Raw genomic sequence first — 13,847 nt, 5'->3', positions numbered from 1 at the left:
ATGCACACCCACAAACACTCCCACACGCAGTCTCACCCAAGACGGGAACCAAAGGTCCAACGGAGAGCACCGAGCGGGCAATGGAGCGGCAAGAACCGCTCGGCTGCTTGGGGGCTGACGGTGTGACGTCGATTGGCGGTTTTCAGTGATGATATCTGGCTTGATTTGAAGGTAGGAAAAACAACAGTCCAACAGGCGGTATCGATATGAGAGAACCAGGAGGACTGGAACGGTTTCTCTTTCACGATTGTCGTTAGCAGACCGTCCCAGATGCCGTGGTCGCGTTTCCTCTCATGACACATTAAGCGGGGAAAGATCCATCCCAGCCAATCACGGCACACCATCTCTGGGGCTAGCACGCCGCCTCCTTCGATGCACCAGCTCACGGGTCCCAAGCCTCCACACAGGCCACTTCGTCTTGAGCGTCGGCTGTATTTGCAGCGCACTTGCGAGGGCCAAGTGCCGCTAAAAAACCAAAAAAACATCATTGTTGCTGGGGCTGTCAATGAATTCTTGGGATAATTGGTGTGCTCGACTGTCATAGGGGCCGGGGCTTCGTCTTCACCGGTGTTACTGGGCTTTAGCCTGCATGTGTGCTGGGAAGGCCTTGGGGCAGCAACCCACCGTCTCAATTTGAATGGTTTGACTTGCGTCGATCCAATGTGACCAAGCAAACTCACCGGTCCATGTTCCAGGTCTTAATTGATAATTCGGTCTGCCACCCTAACTACTGTACCGCCGCGGGGTTGGTCCCGCGGCCATTCTCCTAGCTTGATTACGAAATTTGAAATTGATGAGTTGGATTGAGTCTACTTCTGCGGTCAAGTTGTCTCATAGGCGCCAATGAGACAACACCAAGTCAGATTCCTGACTCTGGGGAGCGTTAATGGTGCCAGAATAAGGGGCAACTGAGTCACAATGGTTGGCACACAAAAGGGTACAGTTCTGCGGCTAGACAAGTTTGCCCATAGCAAAGCACGCACTAATATATCGCAGTCTACAATTGGGTATTGCTCGGTACCTACGGGGTAGGTATGTGGTAGCCATGGTTGGCCGAATACCCTTTGGCTCTCCCACTATCACTCTACGGTTTTGTGTGAGAAACTATCATCACTGGTACGCAATCGCAATTACCCTGCTGCTGAGCACCCACGCACTGTTCCATCATGTGCGGGGGTGTTGATCCACGCCTTGCTACTCGAAGCTTGAGAGCTCCAATATGAGAATTGACGCTGGGGGTGCAAAGATGTAACCAAAATACATGTAAAGCCGTCACAAAATGTTGGAGAGGAGAAACATCCAGCAGGCGGCTATCGCGACAGCAATTGTGAAGGGCTTTCGTCCATGTTGCAGCACCTGGTTTCCAATTTAGACCCCAAACCCCGTAAAATTGCTGAGAAGTTGTACCTCCAATGCAGATCAAGCTTACAATGGCGACCTTCGCAAGCAAAAGTGGTCATTGCATATGCTCTTGTGCGGCGACAAATCATGACGAGCCTGTGACGGCCCAAGTTTGCTTGAGGGACTCCAGCCATTCACCCTTTTCCACCCACCTCTGCTCAAGCCACTTGGCCAAGTCCTCATCGGATTCTGGTAAAGTGTCGAGAGAAAACCTTCTGGCATGAATATGGAACCTGTATCGATGTCTCGTGGTCAATGCCGGTATACTCAACGTGTCCCACATCGACGGGGCCTCATGGAAGGTGTCTTTATGCTGATATGCAATGGCAAAGTCATACACAGCTTTGACGTGTGGGGCTTTACGCAAGTGTTGAACAGTGGTAATGAAGCCCTTTGTCCGAGGGTATAAAAGGTTCTTTGGTTGTGGCTTATCAGTTCTTTTGCACCATGCCTGAGACTCGTCAAACTTTTTGCTGGTATACCGGGTTGCCTCACTGAAGCTGATGAGCCCTGCAAAGCGGGTTAGAAACGAAGACTAAGAGACTGAAAGTAAAGGGGGAAGTGAAACGAGAGGGAAAAGACAAAAGGGAGAAAAGGACGGAAGGCCCGCGATTGTCAGCATTGTAGTTTGGGAACAAAAAGTTACTGACATGTAGGGAATCTGTCGTTCACAACACCAGAAAACACTCGATCCAACTCGGCCTTGTCCTTGAGCCAGTTCCGACTGACCATGGGCATACCCATTGCCCAGAGACCCCATCCCAGGAAGGGCACCACCTTGAGCTGACTCTTGGCAAAGTATCTGCAATACCCCAGCATTCCGGACCGTTGGGCCAGAGCCTGGATCATGTAGAAGTCGGACCATGCGACATGGTTGGCAACAACGACAGCTGATTCACCCCGGGGCAGGGAGTCGCCGGAGATGTCAATGCGAGCTCCATTGAGAATCTCGAATATGAGCTGAATCCATGCCCAGACGGTAAAGGCTACTTGAGACGAAGCATCATAGACGAATCTGGGGGTAACCAGCGCAAGAGGTAGAAGCAGAGAGATAAGTATATCTGCCAGCAACAGGTACAACAGCCACGGCAGTGTGATGCCCACGCCCCTCAGATGAGACCAAAGCGACGAGTGCCAGGACATGGTGGCACACCAACCAGACTCCCAACTTGTTGCAGACGTGGCTGGCTTCTGGCTCCTGGCTCCAGGCCCTTGGCCCGAGGGTGCTAACTTGAGAATGTCTGGTGGTGATGTGAGAGTCTGGTGGTGCCGCCGCGGCGGATTTCTAGAGCCGGGTTTGCAGGGGACGCAGGGAACGCGGCCAAAGTTTGATGGGAAATGGCTGAGTGGCGGCTTTATTTTGAGAGTCTGGTGCGATGATGGAACTTCGCTTAATGTCTCGTCTTATCAATGCACTGCGCTGGAAAGGGCCAGAAGCAAGGGCAAAACGGGGTTGTTTGGTTGCCGACGGAATGGTGCATGCTTGGGCCTGGCAGCTTTTGTATGAGCGTTCAATGTTGAGCGTTGAGCATGGAGCATTGATCATTGAGCATTGAGGACAAATCAGCACGACCAGAAGGAGGGAGTCTGGTCTGGTTTGGCCTGGTCCTTGAGTAACCAGACCAAACCTGTCCCAGATTGTTGGGGAGATCAAACAGTGACAACCATTCGTCATCCATTTTTCGAGAGCTAATTTGACTGAGAATTTGATCCATTGCACGGAGTAGCGTGGATGGAGTCTGATCTGGTCTGATCTGGTCTGTTTACTCCGTCCCCCATGATCGGGCTGCACTATCAAAGCACTTAAGTACCGAGGTACCTATAGCCAGCGACCAGTGCCGAAGCAGGCACAACGCAACATGAATTGACTCTCACCGAGCCAGTGAAATATGTCACTCCCAACGGCCAGACAATGGTTCTCCAGCAATGGTAAGAAAATGGGCACGGTGCATTACCTATTATGCTCGACCGACCAATTCGCACGAGTGAGGGTCTGGCCCATGCTTGTCGAGGCAGTCGTTGGACTGTGCTGGACTGGGCTGCCCGGATCCCGGGATTGGAGACGATTCCGAGACACATGACGGCAATCAGGGGGGGATGGATTGGTTTATGTCCAGAAACCCGGAGTTGCCAAGCATTGCTCGGCAGTCGTCTGATCCAACATGCGACGATGAGAGCTACGAGATACGCATCGCGAGACGCAAGTGCAGCCATTTATAGTACGGCCTGGAGGAAAGGAATGATTTTTAGCAGTCTGGTACATATACCAAACACTAAAGTCTCTAGGGCTGAGCACTTGCAGTTGACCGTTAGGAGGCTGGCAGGTTTGAATGCCGTCTCGGCCTGGTCAAGTCAACTCGGAACTTGGATAATAAATACCAGGACAGGACAGGGCAGGGCAGGGCTCTTGGGTGCGGAGACTTCAATGTTGCATCAAATTGATCGGTCTGGCGAGTGCATCTTGCAAATTGAAAGTTGCTGCCACTACAATACATCAAGCAGTTCAATGTTACTCTCGCTCAGCACAAACAAAGAAGTATCAACACTCAAAGTTTGGTTGCTAATTTGCAACTCGAATCACCTTTCTTCACTTTTTATTAGTTTGCTTCGCCTCAACTGATCTGGGTCAAATCAATCAGACATCTGGAACAACTCGCCAGCACCAGACCAGACCTTCTTGGCACCTGCTCTTGAGGCGTATTTGCCACGATCGCGCTAAACGCAACTCAACCATTTGATACTTTCCGTACGGAGCAGAGCACACGGACCTTGTGTGTTGTGGGCGAGGCTGTCGGTGGCATTTATTGATTGATTGATGGATGATCGATTGATTGATTGAGGCCAATTCAACATTGCGGTCTTGTTGTGCTCCGCGGTCTGGACTGGTTTGGTCTGGTCAAGTTGCACCAAACCAAACCCTGACCAACCGGATTGGAGGAGGACCAACCTGAACCCTCCCATTGCCACCATCAGTCAGCTTGGGAGGCCAACCAGAGCGTATTACGGCTGTACGTAAGCCGACGCTGCCGCAGCAAAGCCAACCTTGAACCTTGACATTGAAGCAACTTTGAAGGAAGGTGGCACCTTGACCACCTTCTTGAGGTCTGGTGCAAATTCACCAGCACCAGCACCGGCACCAGACCACTTGACGCTTGAGCGGCGGTTGAACCTCCGCAGACCCCGCCGCGGGTGCGCCCTGACTCTCTTTCGACTCTACCACACTCGACTCGACTCGACCAGACATCTGGACTGTTGGTTAATTTGTCTGTGCAGTCCCTGGGTCCCGGACTTTGACTTGAACTTGGTCCAACCTTTGGCCTGTGTAGTGACCTATCCATCACCCATCGCGCATCACCCGCCAACTCATTCACATACTTCAGTTTGATTAACTAGCCGTCGTCCCTTTTCCCGACCCATTGTTACGTTGCGGCGAAATACTTCTGTCTTGCTGCTTTCTGGACGAGTTGGTCTCCGTCGCCTGAACATTGTGCTGTTTGTGAGAGGTTGCCTGGGAATTTGGTTGAATTAGCTCGTTGTGAACCCGCACCACACTTTTTGTCTCAGACGGAGCGTCATCCTTCCCGGCCATCGGACGCCTCCAGATATAACCATAGTCAACGGCGCCAATCTTTCAAGGCAGCCTAGAGTGGAAGTCAGATAACACGACGACACAGCGATCGCGGCCATGTCGTCTTCATTGTCGCCGGACCAGTTTGGGAGCGCTCAATCCCACAGCTCCCCTGAAGGTACTTCGACGAGCCAAGACCGGAGTCCGCTCAATCTTGGCTTTCTCAAATCACTGACAGAGAAGAAAATCACGCGAGGTGAGTTGGTTGATGCATCTGAAAATACATCAAGAGGCTTGAGTTGCTCACTGACCTGCTACACAAGATGGGAACCCGCCAAAGAGGCGTGGCCCAAAGCCCGATAGCAAACCTGCTCTAACTCGGAGGCAAGAGTTGAACAGACAGGCACAGAGGCAAGTTTCGCGGTCAACCATGACCATAAAACCTGGTAAACGAGCTAACAGTTGCTTCAGGACCCATCGTGAGCGCAAGGAGCTGTATATCAAGGCTCTCGAGGATGAAGTTTTGAGGCTAAAGGAGCTGTACAGCAATGCTTCGCAAAGCAAAGAAAAACTCTTGGCTGAGAACAAGCACCTGAAATCCATCATGGCTCAGCACGGCATACAATTTCCACGAGGGAGCGACCGCGACGATGAAGGTAGCCCTGGCGCAGCCGGCGCGAGCCCAGGCCACAGTGGTGGTGCTCCAGGTTCATATGCGTCCTTCTCACCTGGCTCACAATCCGGGGCATCAACCGGCCATTCCAACAATTTCCAGCCTATGACTGGGCAAAATATGCGCAACGCCGCGCAACGGTCTGCAAGCAAAGGCGTTGACTTTGAGCAAGCAGGCATTGACTTCGTTCTAACGTACGATAATCCCGCTTCCTCAAGGGCCTACCTATCACCTCCCCCACAGTGAGAAGGAACTGCCTTTTCCTTGACGGGGCCCATATTCATCATGGGGGGTTACAGAGATGGAGTTTGCTAACGATTTCGGTTCTGACCGATGCACCGAACAGACTTGAGAAGCCCTGCATGCAGCATCTACCGTTTCTTACCGATAGGTCGGAGGGTGGTGACCCATGTGGCCACGCCCTCATGGCCTCCTGTCCACCCGCGCCGTTTGGCAAACTGACGACAAAGACACCGTTTGGAAACACACACACCCACGACGTCGGGAACGGGACGAATCCTGCTCAAGGAACGTGGGAGATTAGCAAGGCCAATCTTTCCACGTTGCTTGATTTGAGTAAGCGCCTTGATCTTGATGGCGAAATTACTCCCGTCATGGCTTGGGGCATGATTCTAAGCCACCCACGATTCGCCGACTTCCAGCCCGAGGACTTTGCCAGAATTGCCGCGGAGCTGGGACGCAAAGTGAGGTGTTACGGGTGAGTTGTATTGTCTCCATGTTTCTCTTCCTTTTCTTTGTCTATTTTAATTTTTGGTTTTACTTTGACTTCCGTTTTTGCTTCCTGCTGGCTAACAGTCGCAACCAGGTTTGGAGCTGTCATGGAAGAGTTTGAATTAAGAGACGCTTTTGAAAGTGTGCTGCCCTCAGGCCTGCAGCCGGAGATCATGGCCCATTAAACTATTCTGGCAGTATTGCGGTGCTCGCTCACTGATGACAAGTTTACAATGCAAAAATGTCGGCAATGAAATTTGTTGCTACTTTCTAGCGAAGGAGGTGACTCTGGAGTTTTGTGTGGGAGTTTACGGTGCTGTTGGCAGCGGAGCAAGTCCACAACTTGTGTGAATATTTTAGAAATTCGATTGTGCCATACGTTTCAATGTCTTTTAGTTTAATTCATGAAAGCTGAAGTCTGCAAACAAATTCTGCCCGTCATATGGTGAAATTGCCTGGTTAGTTTGCACATGGAAGTTTGTCAAATGTCTTGCCTCTCGAAATGCAGAATTGGAAATGTGGGTTTCATGTTTTGTGTGGGCGTGAGTTCTGCCAGCTGCTGCCAGCTGTCGCCGCGGGGCGGAGCAAGTTTTCGGCAGCCCGCCCCACACCCCACCACAAATTCATTCAACTTCGAGAAGTCCAAATTCACTGCATCGCGAAGCGATAGAGACAGCCTTACGCCGCTTCTCTGCCACTCACATACATCACCACCCCTGGTTGCTTGCTTGTATAGCAGACAAGTCTTCAGGATGGCTGACTCTCTCGACTACGTCAAAATTTGCGAAAGCTGCCCGCCGGGCGATGGATGGGGCCCCTCTGTCACCACCGAAACCACCTTGAATGGCATCCCCTATGCGCCGTTCTCCAAGGGCGACAAGTTGGGCCGCATGGCCGACTGGACTGCTGAAGGCAAAGACCGGGACCGTGGCCGATCTCAGTACAACCGAAACTACAGAGGTAAGTGCCTTGTTCCGGGTGGGAAACGGAAGATAGGAAAAAAAAAAAAATCAATCTTGTCAGTTTCTGTTCGCTGACATATCTTTTTCAATTCAGATCAGCAAGCATACGGTGCCAGCCATGCAATCACTTTCAACGCGCCACCCGCCGAGGACGAATCAACCTTCTCCCTCGTCAGCAACACCAGAGACTCGACCAAATCACGATTCGGTCGCGGAGCTGTCTTCACCAGAGGAGGCCGTGGCCAGCGTGGTGGCCGGGGTGATACCCGTGGCGGACGAGGAGGTCAATTTCAGCGTTCTGGAGCCAGCCGACAAGGCTACGACCGAGGCGGTCGATCTAACACTGGTGCCCGGGGCCGTCGCTTCGGCTGGAAGGACTACGACAAGCCTGCTCGCAACCGCGATGCAAGCATTAACATCAAGGCTGACTGGGAGTTGCTCGAGGAGATTGACTTCAACCGCCTTGCCAAGCTGAACCTGGACGCTGACGAGGGCGAAGACCTCGAGGACTACGGTTTCCTCTACTACTACGACCGCTCGTTCGACAAGCAGCCCGTCAAGGGTGCGGAGAAGAAGCTCACGGCCATTGACCGAGCCGCCTACAACGTCACCACTTCCTCCGATCCCGTCATCCAGGAGCTCGCTGAGAAGGACGTGGCCACCATCTTTGCCACCGACACCATTCTGTCCATGCTCATGTGCTCCCCTCGCTCTGTCTACCCCTGGGACATTGTCATTGTGCGCCAGGGCAACAAGATCTTCCTCGACAAGCGGGACAATGCCACGCTGGACATGGTCACTGTCAATGAGAACGCCGCTGATGCTCCCCTCGACGCTGCTGACGGCGGCAAGGATAGCATCAACCAGCCTCCTGCGCTCGCCGAGGAAGCCACCTATATCAACCACAACTTTGCCAACCAAGTTGTGAACGAGAGCGAGACCTCCAAGGTCAACATGAGCCAGGCGAACCCCTTCTACAACTCTTCCGAGGATACCGACCCGCCCGCCAGCAAGGCTTACAAGTACAGAAAATTCGACTTGTCGACCAACGAAGAGGAGCCCGTGTACCTGGTTGTCCGAACTGAAGTGGACGCCGTCCAGAAGGGCGCCGCCGGCGGTGAAGACCAACTCGTCACGATCCGTGCCCTCAACGAGTTTGACAGCAAGGCTCAGGGCAGTGGCGGTGCTCTCGACTGGAGAAGCAAGCTTGTCACCCAGCGTGGTGCCGTGGTTGCCACTGAGATGAAGAATAACAGCTGCAAGCTGGCTAGATGGACTGTGCAGAGCATTCTGTCCAAGTCTGATATCATGAAGCTTGGGTACGTTTTCGTCTCCCCACTATACTCTTTTGACACAACATACTGACCATTTATAGATTCGTCTCGCGAGTCAACCCCCGCTCCAACGACAAGCACGTCATCCTCGGCGTCGTTGGCTGGAAACCCCGCGACTTCGCTAACCAGATGAACCTGTCCCTCTCCAACGGTTGGGGTATTGTCCGCACCATTGCGGATATGTGTCTCAAGCGCGAGGAGGGCAAGTTCGTCCTGGTCAAGGACCCTAACAAGTCTATTCTTCGATTGTACGAAGTCCCCGCCGGTAGTTTCGACGAGGAGGACGACCACGAGGATGAGCAGGAAGGTGAGGAGGAGGCTGAGGATAACGAGTAAAGGTTGGATGAGAGGAAATTGTTGCGCATGTACTGTTTTGAAGGGCCAAGGGCGACGAAGCGACATGCATGTGATGGGGATGAAAAATGGTCTTTATCTCTGGGCTAGATATTTCGGCTTGGAGGCTTTAAAAGGGTTTTTCTTGCATGGTGGTAGGGTGTAGACTTGCTTGTAATACAGAGCTTGACAGAATGATGGTCGTATAGATTGATTGATATGATGTGGCCTGTGGCAGGTTTTATAAGCTTATTTATTTGGTGGTGATTTCCCACTTGTATTGTTACTGACACCGTATACGGCAATCCTGGTTCTAATAATGCTTTTACTATAACAACGAGTGACGTCCTGTGGCCCGTAGTCTGTTTTAGACTTTGCTCCCTGTATCCTTTTGTTTCCTGTGTTCCGTGTTCCGTGTTCTCTGTTCCCATGTATCCTGATTTCTCCCGTACCAATATCCCATGTATGCCTAATCTCCCGTACTCTGTAACCCAAAACCACCATAGAGAAATACAAAACGAACATATCCGTTTGGCACAATCCAACTATCCTTAAATCTCGCTGATCCCGCAGCATTCCAACAAGTAACTCCGCACCCAGAGCACACACCTACAACGAGTCGCACCCGTCGACTCCCACCACCGGGCCATACCTCGTAAGCACCCCCAAAGTGTTTACTGGCATGTGGTCGCCGTATGTCCTGGTCCTAGCTACTCTCCCGGCTGCTGCACCGCCAGAGTCTCCCTCAAGCCAGAATCTTCCCTCGCACTGCCACCAGCAATGCCAACATGTCTCCTATGCCTCTTCCGGGGAGGTTCCTCCGGTATATCAGTGTTAATGCACGAAGGGGGCCGAGGGGCGAATCGTTGAGGTTCCAACATCGATGGGAGATCGAGGGGTACTGATACAGACGGGTCGGTAGGCTCTTGCGCAGACTTTCCTTTGTGCTGCTTTGTAGAGTTTTCCGTCGGGTCGCTTCTACTTGCTTCTTTGGACTTGTAAGCCTCCAGAGCTCCCTGGTATGGGTGGAGAGCACCTCCAGTCCACTTTGACGCAGGTTCATGGTATTGCACGGCGTAATTCTCTCGTGAGTTTTCGGGATAGCCGTCCACGTAGTGTTTTCCGTTGTAGAAGGTCTGGTTGTACTCTGTGTGATTTGGATTTCGGCTGTCTTGTAGTGATGAGAGGGGCGCTCTCTGAGCTGTTTTCTCTGTCGACTGATATGTTGACTGATAGTTCCTCTGGTCGCTGGTGTCTATGTACCAAGTGCCATTGTGTCCGGTTGCCCGTGTCTGAGCCTCATTCGGCGGTGCGTAGGGATAAGAATAAGGATATGGACAGTTCGGAAAAGGTGTCGCGGGCGACCATGTAGGCTGCGTCGGCTCAACTGGATATTTACGCGCACGAGTACTTCTGTTATCGTGCTCAACTCCCGATCTATATCCAGCTCCAGCTGCAGTTGTAGTGGTGGTTGCAGTTCTAGATCCAACTTCATGCATCTGAGCCAAGATACCAGCCGCCGTCTCTGCCTCCATGATAGGACCGGAAGCAACGTCTTCTACCGCCGGAGAAAGGCTCTCCAAGCGTGTCTGCGTAGCAACATGCTGCGTCTCGTCCCGGCCAACAGCAGGGTATACATCCCTCGCCGGCGAGAGACTTTCCTCTGTTTCCCTTTCGTATTTCCTCTTCGTTCCCCTTCCGCTTCGATTCTCTCTTTCCTTTTCCTTTCCCGCTTCAGCTTCCCTCTCCCTCTTGGTCCGTCTAGTAACCCTCTTCCTGGCACCACCACGCTTCCCTGGCAAAGGCGTGGGTTCCCAATCCACAGAATCATGATCAAGCTTGTGATTTTTCGATCCATCTAAACAATTAGCGGCGCTGCACTCACGACAAATGCTTATCTTGCATTCTTTGCACCGGACGACGACGCCCCGGCTTTGGCGCTGGCAAAAGTCGCATTTCGCGGTCCCTATACAGACTCTGAGCCAGCCGCTGTGGAGTCTCCCGCGGATCTCCTCCTCGCGGGTGCGGTAGGTGGTGGTTCCGTCGGATTCGACCTGGCCTTTTCGAGGCGGTGGTTTCTTGGACGAATTCATTGGTGTGTTGTTTGTGATGTCGGGTGGAAACTGTGGATGACAGGAGATTGTCATTTTGGAGGAGAGAGAAGGCGAAAGTTGGAATGGGTTGGAAAGGGGGGGAGTTGATGAACAAAGCGGGTTTGAGTTGGCTTTGACTGCGAGAAGGCTGAGTTTTGGAGGCGAACAATGGGAGGAGGGTTATGTTTTGGGTTGTGGTTTTGAACATAAATAGATGGGTGTTGGGGATTTTAATAGACTATGGAGGTTGAAGGTGGTTCAGATGACGGACGTGGTGAGTGAGGCTGTTGGTCATGGTGGTGGTGTTGTGCAGTGGTGCCATGGCGAGGTGATTCAGTCTTCATCTGATAACGGGTTAATGCGTTGGATAGAAGTTGGGATGAAGTTTTCTGGATCACGAGGTGGATTATCATGTATCGTGGTGTAAGTGGTTTGCGGACGCAGGAAACACAGGTCGTTTGTTCGCGATCTGAACCAAACCCTGTCAACGCGGGAGTTCCCGTGTCGGAACAGAACATGGGGGCTTTGAAATGGCAAGTCTTACAGTAACACAATGGGTATAAAGGAAAGCCCTAACTGTCGGGCGACTCGTGAACAACAAAGAGCTTTTGGCGACCCTGGACGTTACTTGACGGTGCCAAGCCTCCTTTTGGGTGGTTGTGGACTTGAAAGATGAGTGAACAACAAGGAGTTGTGAGGCGCAGCACTCTGATGGGGACTGTTAGACTCTTGTCACTGCATGATGGAGGTGTAGTTTTTCGGTCGACTTCCGCTGGTGAGGCTACAGATGTACATTGGATGATGATTTGTCTTGTTGGATGGGTTGTAATGAGCTGTCTTGGTGAGTAAGTGTTCTTTGTCTGTGCGAATGGAAATGAGCTGGGGGTCTTGCTGTCTCATTGATCACCAACGCTGCCAAGTGTGGCTTACACCGATATATTACATACAGCACGATTAATAGCGGCAGCCAGATTGCATCACATTCTAGAATACTCAGATCTAGTGGAGATGCAAGCACAGATGGTGACGATTCCAATTGAGAGCAGATGGCTTGACATGGACTTATGATACGGGAAACAGAGTAGGCAAGCACGCACCCATTGTGGAAAGATTCAACGAGGTTACCGAGCATGCTTATTACTTACCGTCTGGTACTTCATTCTCTCGGCATTATTCCCTGGTTGTTACCGCCAAGTAGTGGACACGCAAATATGTATCGTCCAGGATATCACCGGTGGGATATAACAAGCGCGACAAGGGAACAAGGATTCACCCTCGTCGTGCATAACACAATAAAATCCCTTGAATCCTACTCACTGAACCGTTGACCAGTCCATTCATCGTTGGAGCGCATCACAATCTGCAGGGATGGCAGTTCTGAATCCGTATCAGAAAGCCTGTGATGAAGGTTGGTACAGCAGCATCTGTTTCAAGACACTCAGAGGAACGAACTTGACCTCTCCAGCCACGAACGATGGTCCGGTAATGGATTGCCGATTTTCGCCTCGAACACGTCAGAATGTCTTGATGCGCAAACCAAGGAGGCCTCTGGTACACAACCGCAAACCTGTTCATGCGAACATGTAGATTCACCCAGCCACAACAAGACAGATCGCAGTGACAGACCCTAAAAATAAAGTCATGCCGTGACTGTCCAGCGTCAGTGTACGCAGGACGACGCATCACCAGTCGCCACACTGAATCGCAGCCCCTAGCCGCGCAACATCTCACAGAAATCTTGATGGGAGACCATCACAACGGCCGGTAGAGCACTTGATTTGCGTTGCTTCACCCATGAACGAAACCAGACCCATCTTTTCATCAGCAGCTTGCGAAACCGCGCCACAATCGGCCACCCCAGCGGGCGAGCAAACCACCAAATCACGGCCCTGGTCCCGGAACTTCGGCATCTCGTGGCCCCAGATGGGGGAGTCGAGGGGACCCAGAGGGGTCTTTTTTCCTTTGTTTCCTGATGCAGTGGTTGAGTGGGTGCAAAATGGAGGTGTCGCCCTTGGGTTTGATCGCGCTGTGAGCGCTGAGCTATGGGTGTGGCGCCGCCACGGAGCTGGCAGACACGAAAGGTTATGTTGGAGAAGACGATTTGCTGGCCATGGGGGATTTGACGGTCCAATATTAGTTATGTGTGGTGAGTGGTGTATTGGGGGCGTGGCAGAATCGTAGGTTGGAAGTGGCCCATGATGTTGTGACCTTGCAGGGAGATGCAATGTATCCATGGCTTGAGCTTGCAAGCTGGTGCTTTGGGCGTCGACCCTGACTGCGATGAAGATGCAGAATTGAGACGCCGACATTTAAGCTTGTATTGATAAACAGGGCATTCTTCTCCTTTGTAGAATGGTGTCGAGGTCATTTGTCGTTATTCGTGCCATCAAGATCAAGATGCTGTTGTGTTTGCCGTGATGCCTGTCCTTGACCATTGATTGATCCAGACACTCGCTCTCCCTGCATCTGGCAATCTCGCAAGGACATGGACCTGGGACTCGCTTGGCACACCGTTGTTCCCGCTGTCCGTGCTTGGGCTTGTGGCCCGTGGCCGTCAGCCGACGCCTCTGATGACCGCATGTTACGTCTGGTACGGTGCAAGATATTTGTTCAATGTTGTGTCAAACCAGACCAGACTTGGGAAGATCCATGTGCCTTGCTGCCATTTCTCGCTGCTTGTGAATACCATCTCCAAGAAGCAACACTCACCCATCTGCCCAACTCCAAAATAGCATCCGCAACCACTGAAGC

At 52.0% G+C, this 13,847-nt stretch overlaps 4 protein-coding genes across 4 annotated transcripts; 2 read left to right on the top strand and 2 right to left on the bottom strand.

The window, feature by feature from the left end:
• Positions 1 to 1,486: 1,486 nt before the first annotated feature.
• Positions 1,487 to 2,544, bottom strand: VFPPC_13859 (acyltransferase; the record flags this gene model as incomplete). Its single annotated transcript, XM_018291631.1, has 2 exons — positions 1,487 to 1,911; positions 2,052 to 2,544. The coding sequence occupies 2 exons, from the start codon at positions 2,542 to 2,544 to the stop codon at positions 1,487 to 1,489; spliced, it is 918 nt and encodes a 305-aa protein (XP_018141533.1).
• Positions 2,545 to 5,086: 2,542 nt separating this feature from the next.
• On the top strand, positions 5,087 to 6,559 carry VFPPC_13858 (bZIP-type transcription factor; the record flags this gene model as incomplete). Its single annotated transcript, XM_018291630.1, has 4 exons — positions 5,087 to 5,225; positions 5,293 to 5,884; positions 5,989 to 6,360; positions 6,469 to 6,559. The coding sequence occupies 4 exons, from the start codon at positions 5,087 to 5,089 to the stop codon at positions 6,557 to 6,559; spliced, it is 1,194 nt and encodes a 397-aa protein (XP_018141532.1).
• A 567-nt stretch (positions 6,560 to 7,126) lies between these two features.
• Positions 7,127 to 9,006, top strand: VFPPC_13857 (eukaryotic translation initiation factor 3 subunit D; the record flags this gene model as incomplete). The annotated part of the gene is made up of 3 exons (XM_018291629.1): positions 7,127 to 7,334; positions 7,431 to 8,655; positions 8,712 to 9,006. The coding sequence occupies 3 exons, from the start codon at positions 7,127 to 7,129 to the stop codon at positions 9,004 to 9,006; spliced, it is 1,728 nt and encodes a 575-aa protein (XP_018141531.1).
• A 707-nt stretch (positions 9,007 to 9,713) lies between these two features.
• On the bottom strand, positions 9,714 to 11,150 carry VFPPC_05525 (hypothetical protein; the record flags this gene model as incomplete). Its single annotated transcript, XM_018284708.1, has 1 exon — positions 9,714 to 11,150. The coding sequence occupies one exon, from the start codon at positions 11,148 to 11,150 to the stop codon at positions 9,714 to 9,716; it is 1,437 nt and encodes a 478-aa protein (XP_018141530.1).
• Positions 11,151 to 13,847: the final 2,697 nt, after the last annotated feature.

The sequence above is a fragment of the Pochonia chlamydosporia genome, chromosome 5 (assembly GCF_001653235.2).
Source record: "Pochonia chlamydosporia 170 chromosome 5, whole genome shotgun sequence".
NCBI lineage: Eukaryota > Fungi > Ascomycota > Sordariomycetes > Hypocreales > Clavicipitaceae > Pochonia > Pochonia chlamydosporia.
Note: the sequence above shows the minus strand (reverse complement) of the source record. Positions and strands in the feature narration are given on the sequence as shown.